The sequence below is a fragment of the Haliotis cracherodii genome, unplaced genomic scaffold (assembly GCF_022045235.1).
Source record: "Haliotis cracherodii isolate W230 unplaced genomic scaffold, xgHalCrac1.p SCAF_9, whole genome shotgun sequence".
Taxonomy (NCBI): domain Eukaryota; kingdom Metazoa; phylum Mollusca; class Gastropoda; order Lepetellida; family Haliotidae; genus Haliotis; species Haliotis cracherodii.
Window position 1 is genome coordinate 37,678,669 of NW_027266343.1, and position 13,918 is coordinate 37,692,586.

Here is a 13,918-nt window from a genome sequence, read left to right on the forward strand (position 1 = left end):
TGAGAGTTGGAGAGCAGGCGATTGGACTGGCCTGCCAATACATCCGCGTTAGAAGTGATTTGAAACACAGCCACCATGCAGTCAGCCCTAGCCTTTAGTTGATCACCAATTAGATCTAGTTCTCCTGTAGATTTTATTCTAAGGGTAATCTTTCATCACAGCTTTTCTGAATTCGCGGCAGGCTTTGAGGGTCATAGTCTGATTCAGTTAAGGAATATACAGCTGCATTTAATTCGTAGTGTCTGTTGTAGCTGTTTGTGAATGCTCGTTGTCCTCGCCATTACCCAGGCATTGTATCGCGTGTTTTTCATATCCCCCTAATCCGTAATGTTTGAATGCAATAGGATGAAGCCAGATTGGAGTTTGTTTTATAAGCTTGTCAATAACACCTTTGATCTGTCGTCAATCAATTCTTTCCTGCGAACTCTCTCGTTCAAGTCTATCAGTATTTATAACATTATTACATGTTGTAAAAAAAAATCTGCCTTCTGAAGATTGCTGTTGATTATAGGGTCGAAAATCGTCGAAATTGAATTAACGAGGGAGACAGTCTCATTCCTAGTATGCATCAGAGAAGTCAAACGAACACTTTAAGCAGTTAAAACCCAAGAGGCCTCTAAAGTACTCGTACAGTGGAAACTGGAGTCACACCCTTAGCATAGCTGCAATGTCCGGCCATCAAACCAGCCCAATATTTGGTGACTTAATTTGAAACACTTTAACTTTTAAACGAATATGGTGGAAACTCGTGTTCAACAATTTCAAACTGTTACGCAGGCAGACAATCCAGCTACTAATCTAAATCCAGCTGAGATTTATTCCCATGTCTTCCTTTTGCAACAAATTACTTAAATTAAATATTGATGCTTGAATTCATCTCTTCATTTCGGTGTAATTTGTAAGATTGATATATTCTTTTCTGCCAAGGAAAGCAGCATTCTTGTGTCTGGTTCAAAATGGTGGCCTACTTTTCCCGTCATCATAACTGATTATTTTCAATATTTTCAAAATTAAGAATGAAAATCAAGGGCTCCTTATCATAACCTTAAGGTTAACAAATACTATTGCTAAATGGCTGAAATAATGCTGATGCAAAGTTTTCTGAATTTTTTACTCACTCACTGTTGGAAATTACCAATGTTTGGGATCCGATATTCAAATTAAGATTGAAAATGTCAAGGACGCCAAGATCCTCTGAGGCCCCCGTCGTTAAACAACAACACATCGTGATATTGCTGGAATATTGCAAAAAAGCGACGTGAGACCATGCTCACTCACTGCCTCACTTTAACACTGCACAGTTATGTGAAAGAAGATGTGGATGATTTGCAGTTAACAGTAGCTGTTGTAAAACAATAGGTGCACTTGCTTTGATCAGCAAGTACGAGCACTTGTGTGATGTCAAACCAGACTTGGCAAATAATGGTGTAATTTGGTTAACACCCCAGTTATGCTCCATGTAGAGTTTAATTTACTTCTGTGAATGTCAAGTCCAATAATCACAAATTGTTTCTTTATAAGCATTTTGACCACCTCATTATCAACTGCAGTGATCATAGTGGGTGTTGCTACCACGTCAGCAAACAGTTCACCACTGTTTTATTTGGCAGATTATGTTTAAGCTTTAACATCATGTGTAATTGATTGCACTATGCAAGTCCTTAACCTTTTAGAGTCTTAAAGGTGTAAATGAAAACTGGTGGTTTTGAAATAAATTGAATTAAAAGAAATCTGGAAGAAGTTGATGGATAAAAGTAGAAATATTTAAGTGTCAAAAATTATCTTTAACGTGAGTTTTGTCAAATCTTTTATGTATCGGTATTCCTACGGGAGCCGAATGTGATGAGCCTTAAGTGATTTTGCATAAAGATGATATACACAGAACCTTCTTTAAATGTTTTTCAGTGGAAATACGATTCCACTACCCTAATTGGGATGTAATTTCAATTTGAATTTTCCGAATATTTTTCTCAAGATTTTTCTTTTTATCACCTAACATCTTGAATGCATTGCTACACCACGTTGAGAAAGTGAGTGATAGTGTTTGAAGAAGCCATGTGTGTAAGTCAGACTTCAAGGACTCTCGACAACATGCTTAAGATTGCCTTGGATCTATCCCCAACATGTAGCTTGGCAGTGATGGGTCTATATTGGTCCAGCTATGTCTGGAATCACGGAGGTTATTCTGTCACCAATAGCTTTCACCTGCGCCTCAACTGATCTTTGTGTCCAAACATTTAGACTGTTTAGTGCCATTAGTGAGTTAATATTGAACAGACAAGGTCGCGATCCTTGCCAAGAGCCAATCTGCTCACGGGCGTTAGATTGATGGGGAGGGAAGCTGGACCAACCAACATATGCAAGTGAGGTACTCTGTGAAGCTGAAGATGCGTTAAATGTCGTCTTTAGTTAGTTTGGTCTGAATGTGACAGATTACTTCATAGTAGGTGACAAGGACATTGAACAGTGATACTTTGATGTTTTGTGTGTAAATACAGGGTTTAGTTACAGCGTGATATCTTGTGATGCTGGTTTTGTTCTATGTTTTTTTAATGCAGTTTTATTCCAGATAAAGGATCCGCATTCGTTTCTTGAAAGAGAAGGGATGGTGGGGTAGCCTAGTGGTTAAAGCGTTTGATCGTCACGCCAAAGACCCGGGTTCGATTCCCACATGGATACAATGTGTGAAGCCCATTTCTGGTGTCCCCCGCTGTGATACTGCTGGACAATTGCTAAATGTGGCGTAAAATCATACTCACTCACTCACACTTGAAAGACAGTCATCACATGAGAGAAGATGCACAGTTTCTCTACTTCCGTGCCCATAATATCGGACCGTCTGTTATGTTTAAATTGCCCTAATTTGGTTAAACTGTTTACCTACTAATGAAACCAACATTATAATTGAACATCAATTTAATCCATGGTTTGAGTTAACATTGTGGAAATTTGACCTGATGAAAGTGTTATAAACTGCACTCAGTTTATAGATCTGGACACAGGATATACTCCCAACAACTTTTGATGCTGATGAACACACTTCCACATGGAGGGAGATACTTGGATCTGTTTTGTCAAATTAACATGGAAACTCAAAAAGGGAAAAAGTCGCTTGAGTTTTTGTGTTTGTTTTTTTCCGGAAAAAAAATTACAAAACAGTGTTGAAATTTGGGACCGTGTTGTCCTTTGGATGTTCGTGCACTAGTTAGTACTAATTCTGTTGTTTCCACATTTTATTACTTGACTGATGAGGTTCTTTCCTGCATTTCAGAGTGGTTAAGATCAACGTATGGTATGTGTGTCTTACTTATTTCATTAATACTGCCCACCTAAAAAAATGAAAAAGAAATTTGATATCTACCAGTAGCCAAAACAGGGAGAGAAATTTTTAAAAATGAAAAAAGAAATCAGATATTTACCAGTAGCCAAAACGGGGAGAGAATTTATTTATTTATTTTTTTTTTTTGTTGGAGTAAGAGAACCAAGTTCTGTTTTGTGATAAGTACAGATTTTGAAACTGAACTTCATTCCATGAGAGACTTGATACATGGTGGCGCAAACAAATTACAGTCCCAGGACAAGGTGGGTCTGCAAAAGAAGAAATGGATTGTGGGTAACTTTGGGGGACGGGATGGGGGAGGTTTGAAGGGGGGAAGGGACATGTTTGATAGGATGCTGCTTATCCTGATTTGACAATGGTAACGTTCCCTCTGGTAAATGAGAGGGCGTGAGTCAAGGTGTGCGGTTTCCATAATTTGATTTCCTTTCTCTTCCAGAACACTTTCACATATTTGTCGGGGATCTGAGTCCAGATATTGAGGGCCACCAGTTACGTGAAGCTTTCAAAGTATTTGGAGAAATCTCGTAAGTATTTATCCCGGGAGTGGTGTAGACATGAAGGCAGGAAAATGCAATGTGTTCACTTTTCAAAGATTGTTTGCAAACTGGAAAAACCCCAAAAGATTCTGAAATGTACCCTGGATGTCAAAACTGTTCATCTTTGAATGTAAACCATTTCTACAATCTATTCATACACCTCTTACCCGTGGACCTATGCCTCATTGCAATCTTACCACTACGACTATCGTAAGTCTTATGCTTACGACAGTTGCATGTACTAAGGTAGGATTGTCTTGGGACCCAAGCTTCAGATGGTTTAAGTGGCATATATCCTACTCAACATTTGCTAAGGATCACACCTTTAACTAATGATGACTATTTGGGTCCTTAGAAAATGTAGAGCAGTATAGTCCTACAGGAAGGTAAGTCTCAATTCATTTATGATATGGTTAGTTTATTACAGAGATCTGATGTGAGTTCATGAACTATCAAAAATATTTCTATGGTCAATCACTCTTGAACAGCTGGTTTAATGAGGTCCTTTTTAAATCTTTCTTTGATAGGGTAAGTTTGGTGAATGGCAATCAGGCCTACTAGGACAGGCATAGGAAAGAGATAATATTTATAAGGAGCCTTCAAAATTCATGCTAGCCGAAGACGAAAAATTGTGCTGAGGACAGGTAAAAGTCCACTGTGATAGTCCAGATAGTATTTGAGGGCTATAATTCTGAGCCAGTTCTCAATGCTGAAGTTTTGCCACAAATTGAAACTGTACAAAACTGATAAATGTAAACATAGTAATCATTATTTTCTTGTACAAGCAGTACTAGGTACACACTCTGAGGACTAGTGAATTAAGGTTGACACTAGTCATCTGGACTAGTCTTAAAAATAACCACCAAATTTCTATGGCTGCATAAGGAAAAGTAATGAAGCATATAAACGTCAGCAGGCAGGAATAAAAATAATGGACACATCTTAACTAAGGCTACTACAAATTGATGAATGCCATTTGAAATCTCCATAGTACAATTTGTCCTGTTATTGGGGATTTATTTTGTCAAGAGATTAGTGTAGAAATGGGGACTTAAGTACTTTATTTGCTTAACATTCGCTTCCGAAACCCATTGGGTTAAAAACATCAATGCAAAGCTAAAAACTAATATGTAACTTTTTTCAGTCATTATCATTCCATCTGTTTACTAGGTAATTGTGCCAAGGTCACAAACATTAATTATATGTTCCAAAGCCATACATTTGAGGAAAGTCCAGTTTACTAATATTTAATTTGAATTGACCTAAATAATAGTCAGAACTGAGAAACCAGTTATCAAAATAAACAGTGCAAATTGAAATTCATGTACAATGAGAAACTAATTTATTTAAATTGAACATGTTTCATGGTCTCTTTCTCATCTACTTCCTCTCAGTAGGACAATGGAAACTGCTGGATAATGTATGTTGGGAGTGTTTTGATCAATGCTTCAAGTCAAGAACCAGATATTAAATAGCTTCATGCTGTGGAGGGAACATCTGGATGCAAATTGGACATGACTGTTGACCAACGGTGCATATGTTGGGAATATTTAATAATGTGTAAAAACATGAATTATACCCAAAAAATAAACATACACTGCACTTTAGCTGTGATTGTTTTCACTTATAAAATCAATTTATTCACCATTTTAGGTTTCCTGTTAAATTTTTGTCTTTTAACCTTTTGAAGTTAGTCCTTGAAGAAGAATTATTCCTGCATATACATTTGACATTTTAATTAAACCTGAATTACGTTGATTAAATTTGCTTTCATCGCATCATGGTAGTTTAAACTAGAAAATACATACTTTTGTAAATGGAGATTATATTTCATTTACTGGATCAATCTGTTTTGGCAACATCTTTACAAAAACAGTCATTGGGTAATGATTGAAGCACATTTGTAAAACGATAATGTTAATCCTTGCCTGTTTTGGGCTTGTACTAATCCAAAACGATTTGGTCACATCAAGGGGCGGAGATCTTTGCCTCTGGGAATTGTCAAGGAGTTTAGTTGGTATTTACAATGCAGTCTGGCAGATACCAAGTTTGTGATACCTGTGGTTGGGCCTGTCTGTGTGTATGTGTCCCTTGATAGCTCGTCATCAGACATGCAAATTGGTGTACATTGACAGTAATGCTACGAGATTCTTTCAGCATTCAACTAATTCCTTTACAAAGATTATCATTTCCAGAAGGGGGCGGCAAAGACACTGCCAATTAGGGTATTTGGTTACCAAAATAGTCAACCTTATTGTTTTTTTATGAGAAAGGGGAACTGAAGTCAGATTGTCTTGATCTCAGGGCAGGAAGGGAATTTTTCCAACATTATCTATCATGGTTAGTTAAGGACAGTGTGCAATGTTAAGATATTATTAAGATGCCTAGTGTATTAACACCCGATAGTAGTGACGCCTAAATTGTTGTGATTCCCATCATTCAGCTACAATGCATCTACAATGCCCATTTAACTCGGATGATGACGGGTAGATTATGAAGCTGATTTCCTTAAACGCCTGACTGCTCCAGGTGCTTTTTAGTTGGTTTGTTATTTGTTGTTTAATGCTGCACTCTGCAATATTCCATCTGTTTGATGGTGGCATGTAAATATTCAAAGTTAGTACCAGACGAACCAGGGATTGATATTATGAGCATGTTCCACATTGTCTAGATATAACACAGTCACCAAACCTGACCATCCAATCCATTAAGTTGCATTTTACAACAAGCATAGGTTGCTTGGGACCAATTTAAACCCGGAATTCCCACCTGATATTTATGGGCACTTATTGAAGACTACCTACCTATTTTAAGTAGGTTGTGCTTCTGAATACCAAAATTACAAAACTGAAGTTATAGACTATTTAGAATTTATAGTTTCCAGCTATAGTTGTAGCTTTGCAGAACACTTGAAATTTTCTTCAAAAGTTCAGTATACTGTCTGTATATACCCGTAGATAAGCCAAATATTGAGGACCAGAAAAATGATTCTGTTGACTAATATACACTAAATACTGTACAGATTTATAAGATGAGGCAAACATCTCATAATCACATTATGCTTCTTTGTGGGATTCCCGACATGGGTACAATGTGTGAAGCCCATTTCTGGTGTCCCCTGCCGTGATATTGCTGGAATATTGCTAAAAGCGGTGGAAAACCATACTCACTGACTCTTTGTGGCATTTATGTCATTGAAGTTGCTAGATTTTGCCATAATTTCCTATCTTGAACATGTATACTTAGGAATCCATGAAAGAATATACATTAAACAAGATCAATCCTCAGAGATTCAAACAAGAAAATTTGGGGATATTGGGGGACCTCCCATTATTACTAGTTAGTGAGGTTTGACATCGCTATCATTATTATCCACTTTGATTAGTCTTCAAACATTGAACCTATTTTGGGAGCTGAACCCTGCCTTCGGTGTGACGAGCAAACACTTTACCCATGGGGCCATTAGTATATCCCGTATGACTTCATTATCAAGTACAGCATGTATTGCAAAGGTGAAGACCAAATTACTGTGTCTGAAAGGAAGGAATTGTTCCATAAGACTCCCATGCACCTTGTGACTACCACTAGTCTTTGTCACACACAAGTTTGCAGGAAATTTAATTAAAGTTGATAGAAAGGGGAGTCTATATAATAGACATTAAGAGCTCTAAAGGCAGGGGTCATTTATCCTGAAAATCGCACTTTATAATTCTCTTAGAAATTGCTGCAAATAAAATGAAAATTATTCCTGATCGTTCCCTTGAGACTTAAAGGATGTTTTTCGAGATCCCAAAGCTCGATTATGACCAAAATTGCAGATACCTTTTCCATAGACCAGGGAGTTGGCAACAAGTGACATGAGTTTGTTCTTTTGTGTGGATTTAATTGTAGTCCGAGCATAATCAATTTCGGTGCCCAGGGTGTCATAATTTCAGACCACTCGGTAGACTAGTTCAGCACAAGGGAAATAAAAGTTTGATGAGAATGCGATGTATTCCCAAGACTTGCGCGATCTTTGCTTTTAGCTGATGAGCGCCGATCCTCCAAACTTTCTCGGGGGGTTCCGCTATGTTCCTGGAAATAGACTTGCCATTGATTTTTAGTGGGGAAGGGACCACTGGTAATCAGGATAATATTTAAGCCAAGCATGTGCACATTACCAAGAAATACACTGAGCGTAGGGCTTACAGTTCAAGTGGTTGCAGCACCCGTGTTACGAGTCGGGATACCTTGCAAGATGATGATGACCTTGGGCTGGCAAAGGTGATGTCCTACATACTGTAACCAGATCATGTCTTCCCACAGAGGCAAATCATCTCCAACTCTTGTCTCCAGCATTAAGCAATTTCCTTGCCGTTAATCTCTGTCCATGACACAGTGTAGAGATAATGGGGTACATCAAAGGAAGTAAATGTTCCCTGTGCACATATGTTGGTCGGCAGCACTATTTTCATATTTCGAGAACCTCTCATGAATTATTTTTTTCATTGGAGTCCGTTTCTTGAACGGGGACAAAATTACAGCAAATAGCAGCCCCAGTTAGTGTATAAATAACATATCCCACCTTAGCAGAATGTATCGATTTGCTGAATTTTACTGTATGTTACTGTATATTACTGTATATTACCGATGACACTGTTATGGTGTTTCAGGGATGGTCTTGGTGAACATACAATGTGTTCCAAGTATTGATTGGGAATTTAGCCTTAGCTGTACCAAAAGGATATGAATTCTGTTTTAGGAAAAGTGAGATAGTTATATTAGGATGAAAAAATGGATGAACATTTGGTTCTCAAATGGGGATATTTTCAAACTTGGCAGTTATCAAAATTAAGATAGTTATGTTGTTTTTTTAAAGAGCATATTTTATTTATTTATTTTTTGTCTCAATGCAGAAGCCATGTGTGGATTCTAGGGTACAGTTGTTCCCTAATAACCTATGACTAACTTGGATCAGTGGTCAGGCTCTCTAACTATTGTGGCATCGTGATGATGTGGATCTATGCTCATGCTTTCAATGATTGGCTGGCCTCATCCACTCTTCATTAGATAAAGGCATTGGAATAAAGCTAGAATATTGCTGACTGCATCATTAAACAACAATCAATTAAACTCAATTAAAGCCTGAGTTAAAGGTTCCCATATACAAGATGTCTTACCAGTTGGTTCTTTCAGCATTAAATCAACCTAAGATTACGAGATGTACTGAGAGACCCATGCATCAGAGTTGTAAAATCACATTCTAATGTGTTACTCAAGAAAAGTTAAGGATGCTATGACAAATATACCGTATTCGAAATAATAAGTGCCCAGGGCGCTCTCAAAATTAGAAATAGGGGGCTCTTATTAGAATATTATTTTGGTGGGGAAAAAACAGAGTTGAAAGATACATTTTGTGGTTTATGCTGGCAGCCTGAAATATTTATATACGAGAGATACATTTTTCCAGAATTTAATTGCCCATAATTAAGGGTGCATATAACACACGAGTGCATTAAATAAGTGTTGTGTACGTTGATCAATTGGAAGGGGTGCTAATTGGTATTGTTCACGAGCCAATGTATTAGTAAATATCGCCGTGGGCGCTTATTACGTCGAATACGGTAGTATATATGGTAATATGAAAGAATCGGGTGGTCCTTAACTTGTTTTGATAATATATTTACTGCCAACTTACAAAATACACTCTTTGCACATGGCCCAGCTCCACAAACACCTGCTTTGACTGCCATAACTCACAGCTATGACTTGCGACTGTCGTAGCAAAGACAACTTGGTGGAATTGACCAAGTGTTGGTAAAGTGTAAAGGAACTCTAAGTATTAGCAGCTACAGATTACACCCTGAGGTTTTACCATCAAATGACTGAGATTCTTATAAGGGCAGTTGAATAGCCTGATCGTTATAGTTTTGAATCCTCATGCCATAACCTGGGTTTGAAGCCTATTTTTAGTGTCCCATGCTGTGTGATGTGGCTGGAATAATGCTAAGAGTGGCTTTCAACCCAATTCACTCTCACTCACTCACTCACTCTCAGTGAGGTGTTAATGTTTATTTCCTGACTTAACAGATTTCCCCAGCGTGAACTGGCCCTGTCTACTACCAACCCCAAAAGCGCTACTTTGTTCCCGCGGCCATGTATGCCTTTCACTCCTTTTCTTTTTTCCATATATTCTTTATTATTCCTCTTTTCAATTTTAGTGTTTTTTGAAAATGTATATACATCATTTAAGTTTACTTTTTTTCCAATTTCCTATTTTTTGTTATTTTACCGAATATTTATGGCTGACATTAAGAAAAACTTAAAATTTGGAAATCAATTCTGAATATTTGAATAAAACTTTATTATGTTTTGATTGCTGGAAAATAAAAATCCTGATGGGAGCTTTTAATGACAGCCATTCCACTTCTTATTTTGTAAAACTTTGATACATAAGACTTGGCTCAGAGACTTGAGAGGCTGTAATTATGAGATACATTAATTCAGTTCAACCCTCACACATTGAGCTGAGTCTGTGTTCACTTAGACTGAAGAAAGAATGTTTTTTCTATGTCACTAACAAACACCAAATTCTCTTAATTTTCTTCTTTAGATCTATAGATCTAGTAATTATTGCTACTAAGAAGGTCAAAATTTTATTGCAACTCTTTTCCATTGCCAGTGGGAATTGCAACACTGCTTTCTAACTTGGTAGTAGGCGTAAGGTATTCTCAGTGGAGTTCTGTGTTCTGTGTTCAAGATATTCCTGCAACGATTGCAAATGGAATGCGTCTTCTTTCCCGTCATAATCAATTGGTCGACTGATGAGATTGCTGATTGGTAGGAATGAAATGGAAAGTTTTGTTTTTCATAAGGATTCTGAATTTTGCCTGTAGATATATCATAACTGAACAGACAATACGTATAAGTTTATTGATATTTTCCTAGTTTTTATTACCAGCCTCCAACAGGAACAATATAAGTACGACTTCGCGTACATAAAAAATAACTCATTGTCAAGGAATGACATTATGTTACCCTTTAAAACTGAAAGTTGTCACAACCCGTTCAAAAAGTGACTTGAAGTTGTGCAAATAGGCCATAAGTTCAGGCCTCTTAACAAAAGAAACTATCCTTGGAAAAACAGTTCACCTTAAGATTTCACGAATAACCTACTGATAGAGGTGAAACAGGATGTAGAGAGTGTGTCAGGTTTCGTCCATTGAGTCCATTTTGTTCGTCAGCATAAAACACATCAAGCCTCGATGCTGACATCAGACTTGTCAGAATCATGAGCGAGAGAAGAAACAAATTTGGGTAATTCTTCCCATGGGGGTCTTTGAATAACCAGCATTGATAGAAATGACTTCCCATCCCTAACGTGATGCAGTGTTTTTACTGATCGCCACCTCTTTTTCACACACATAGCTTACAGTTCAGAATGGCTGATAAGTTCCTCGGAGACATTGTTGCATGATTTGGTCATATTTTTCTTGGCAATATGATGCGGGTTCCGGAAGCACAAAGGCCAGTCGAACCTCAATATTCCCTCATGGTAGATGAAGTCGCCTTGTCTTGTGAAGGACCACTTACGTTGCGGCACAGCATGCTGCGAGAGTGCTTGCCAACCTCCGTGTGTCGAATTCAAATTTGTTTTTGAGTGCCTTCAGTGTCAGACGATTGATGCAATATAAAATCAGGATGAACTTGTCCTGTGAATAGTCTTGTTTCTACTAACATTTTTTTTAGCAATTTGTCATTTTTTCATATTTTATTTTTTTTAAGTATTTGCATTGCCAAAATCCTACTTTGCTCAAATTTAACACTCAACTTAAATTGCATATATATTTTACTTCTTTTTTTATTCTATTTGGGTAGATTATGTTTGACTAAATCAAAATACTTTTTGTATCACAGTTGACATTTCAAATTTGATATATTATGCTCTTTCTATTAACGGGCGGTTGAGTAGCCTAGTGGTTAAAGCATTCGCTCGTCATGCCGAAGGCCCAGGTTCAATTCCCCATATGGGTACAATGTGTGAAGCCTGTTTCTGGTGTCCCCTGCCATGATATTGCTTGAAAAGCAGTATTGCTTAAAATAGGGTAAAACCATAGTCACTCACTCATTCTTTTGTGTTTATTTATATTTGGTAGATCTAAACAATTTTCCATGAAACTGAAGGGGACATTGACTTTAGACCATGTGTAGGTTTATCAAGAGGACATTTCTTTTACTGGGTCATATTAATATCTACTCTTTCCAATCAATGTTGTCACTATCTTCAGACAAGTCAGCATGTTTTCTTTAATATTTCAATATTTAAGATTACTAACACATTTCATTTTATCACTTTTTGATTGTTTTTGAAAAGAAAAACTTGTATGTGTCATGTATTTTAATTGTTTCTATATTGACAACTAAATGGTTTCGTTAAAGGTTGGTATTCTCCAAGTTGAATATACAAGGTCACCATGCTTTGAATGGATTCACTTTCTCAGTAAATTGTGATGCATTGTTGATATCAGTGTCAGTAGCTTTTGGTTGAAATATTGTAGAAAACCTTAATCTATGTCTTAAGTTTACTATTTTGCAAAGTCAGTTTTACAATACCTGTGATAGTTCATGTTAAACAGTGTTTGGGTTTGTTCAGATGGTGGATGAAGATATATTTGCAAAATAGTCTTCACCACTCCTCCACCCCCAAGGATTCTTGGGCTGCAGTATAATACCTAATGCCTATACTTGTCATTGATGGTTTGCTCACACAATCAACCATTGTTTTGCCTGCCCTTAAATTTGATTATCACTTATTTCACAGACCTGTGAATTGGGTTTTAGATGTCCCAGTGATCACACATTTAAAGGGATAGACCTGTGAAGTGGGTTTTAGATGTCAGTCACATATTTTTAGGGAATAGACCTATGAAGTGGGTTTTCAAATGCCCCAATGATCACATACTTAAAGGGATAGACCTGTGAAGTGGGTTTTAGATGTCAGTCACATATTTTTAGGGAATAGACCTATGAAGTGGGTTTTCAAATGCCCCAATGATCACATACTTAAAGGGATAGACCAGTGAAGTGGGTTTTAGATGTCCCAGTCACATATTTTTAGGGAATAGACCTATGAAGTGGGTTTTCAAATGCCCCAATGATCACATACTGAAAGGGATAGACCTGTGAAGTGGGTTTTAGATGTCCCAGTCGCATATTTTTAGAGAATAGACCTATGAAGTGGGTTTTCAATTGCCCCAATGATTACATACTTAAAGGGATAGACCTGTGAAGTGGGTTTTAGATGTCCCAGTCACATATTTTTAGGGAATAGACCTATGAAGTGGGTTTTCAAATGCCCCAGTGATCACACATTTAAAGGGATAGACCTGTGAAATGGGTTTTAGATGTCAGTCACATATTTTTAGGGAATAGACCTATGAAGTGGGTTTTCAAATGTCCCAATGATCACATACTTAAAGGGATAGACCTGTGAAGTGGGTTTTAGATGTTCCAACGATCACACATTTGAAGGGGGGTTGACCTGTGAAGTGGGTTTCAAATGTCCCAATGATCACATGTTTAAAGGGATAGATCTGTGAAGTGGGTTTAAGATGTCCCAATGACAACACATTTAAAGGGAGAGATCGGTGAATTGGATTCCCAATTAAAGATGAGGTTTAAGGGTACTGGGTGAAAGATGGGCAAGGGGGATAACTCTTAAACTTTCCTATGTTGAGCTACAATTGTTAAAACACAGCAATCACTGGCCTCTGTTACATACAGCTGGTGCTGATGCAGGACTACCACTCACTCCACATACAGTACAAACGGTTAATACATTCCTTTTCAAATTATTTTAATGTCCATACATTTCTGAAAATGGCAAGAAACATGGTTCACTCACTCACTTCACTTTCTGGTAAAGCAATGATATTTTGATCCTTTGCCAGTTCAGCAGCTGGCATCCAAAGCAAATGAGTTCTTGCTACAGGATGAAATCTGAACTTACGACCCAGTAGAAAACAACCCATCGAAGAGGTTGGAATAAAAGGGATGATGTCTT

At 37.4% G+C, this 13,918-nt stretch overlaps 1 protein-coding gene across 8 annotated transcripts in view; it reads left to right on the plus strand.

The window, feature by feature from the left end:
- Nucleotides 1-13,918, plus strand: part of LOC139452206 (nucleolysin TIAR-like) — a 218,281-nt gene that overhangs the window by 155,894 nt on the left and 48,469 nt on the right. For 5 of the 8 annotated variants that reach the window (XM_071233588.1, XM_071233591.1, XM_071233589.1 and 2 more), the window contains 2 exons: nt 3,272-3,292; nt 3,777-3,864. In XM_071233588.1, coding sequence (XP_071089689.1) covers nt 3,272-3,292; nt 3,777-3,864 — 109 coding nt within the window. The remainder of the gene's footprint in view (nt 1-3,271; nt 3,293-3,776; nt 3,865-13,918) is intronic. The other 3 variants (XM_071233590.1, XM_071233595.1, XM_071233593.1) reach the window with 1 other exon arrangement.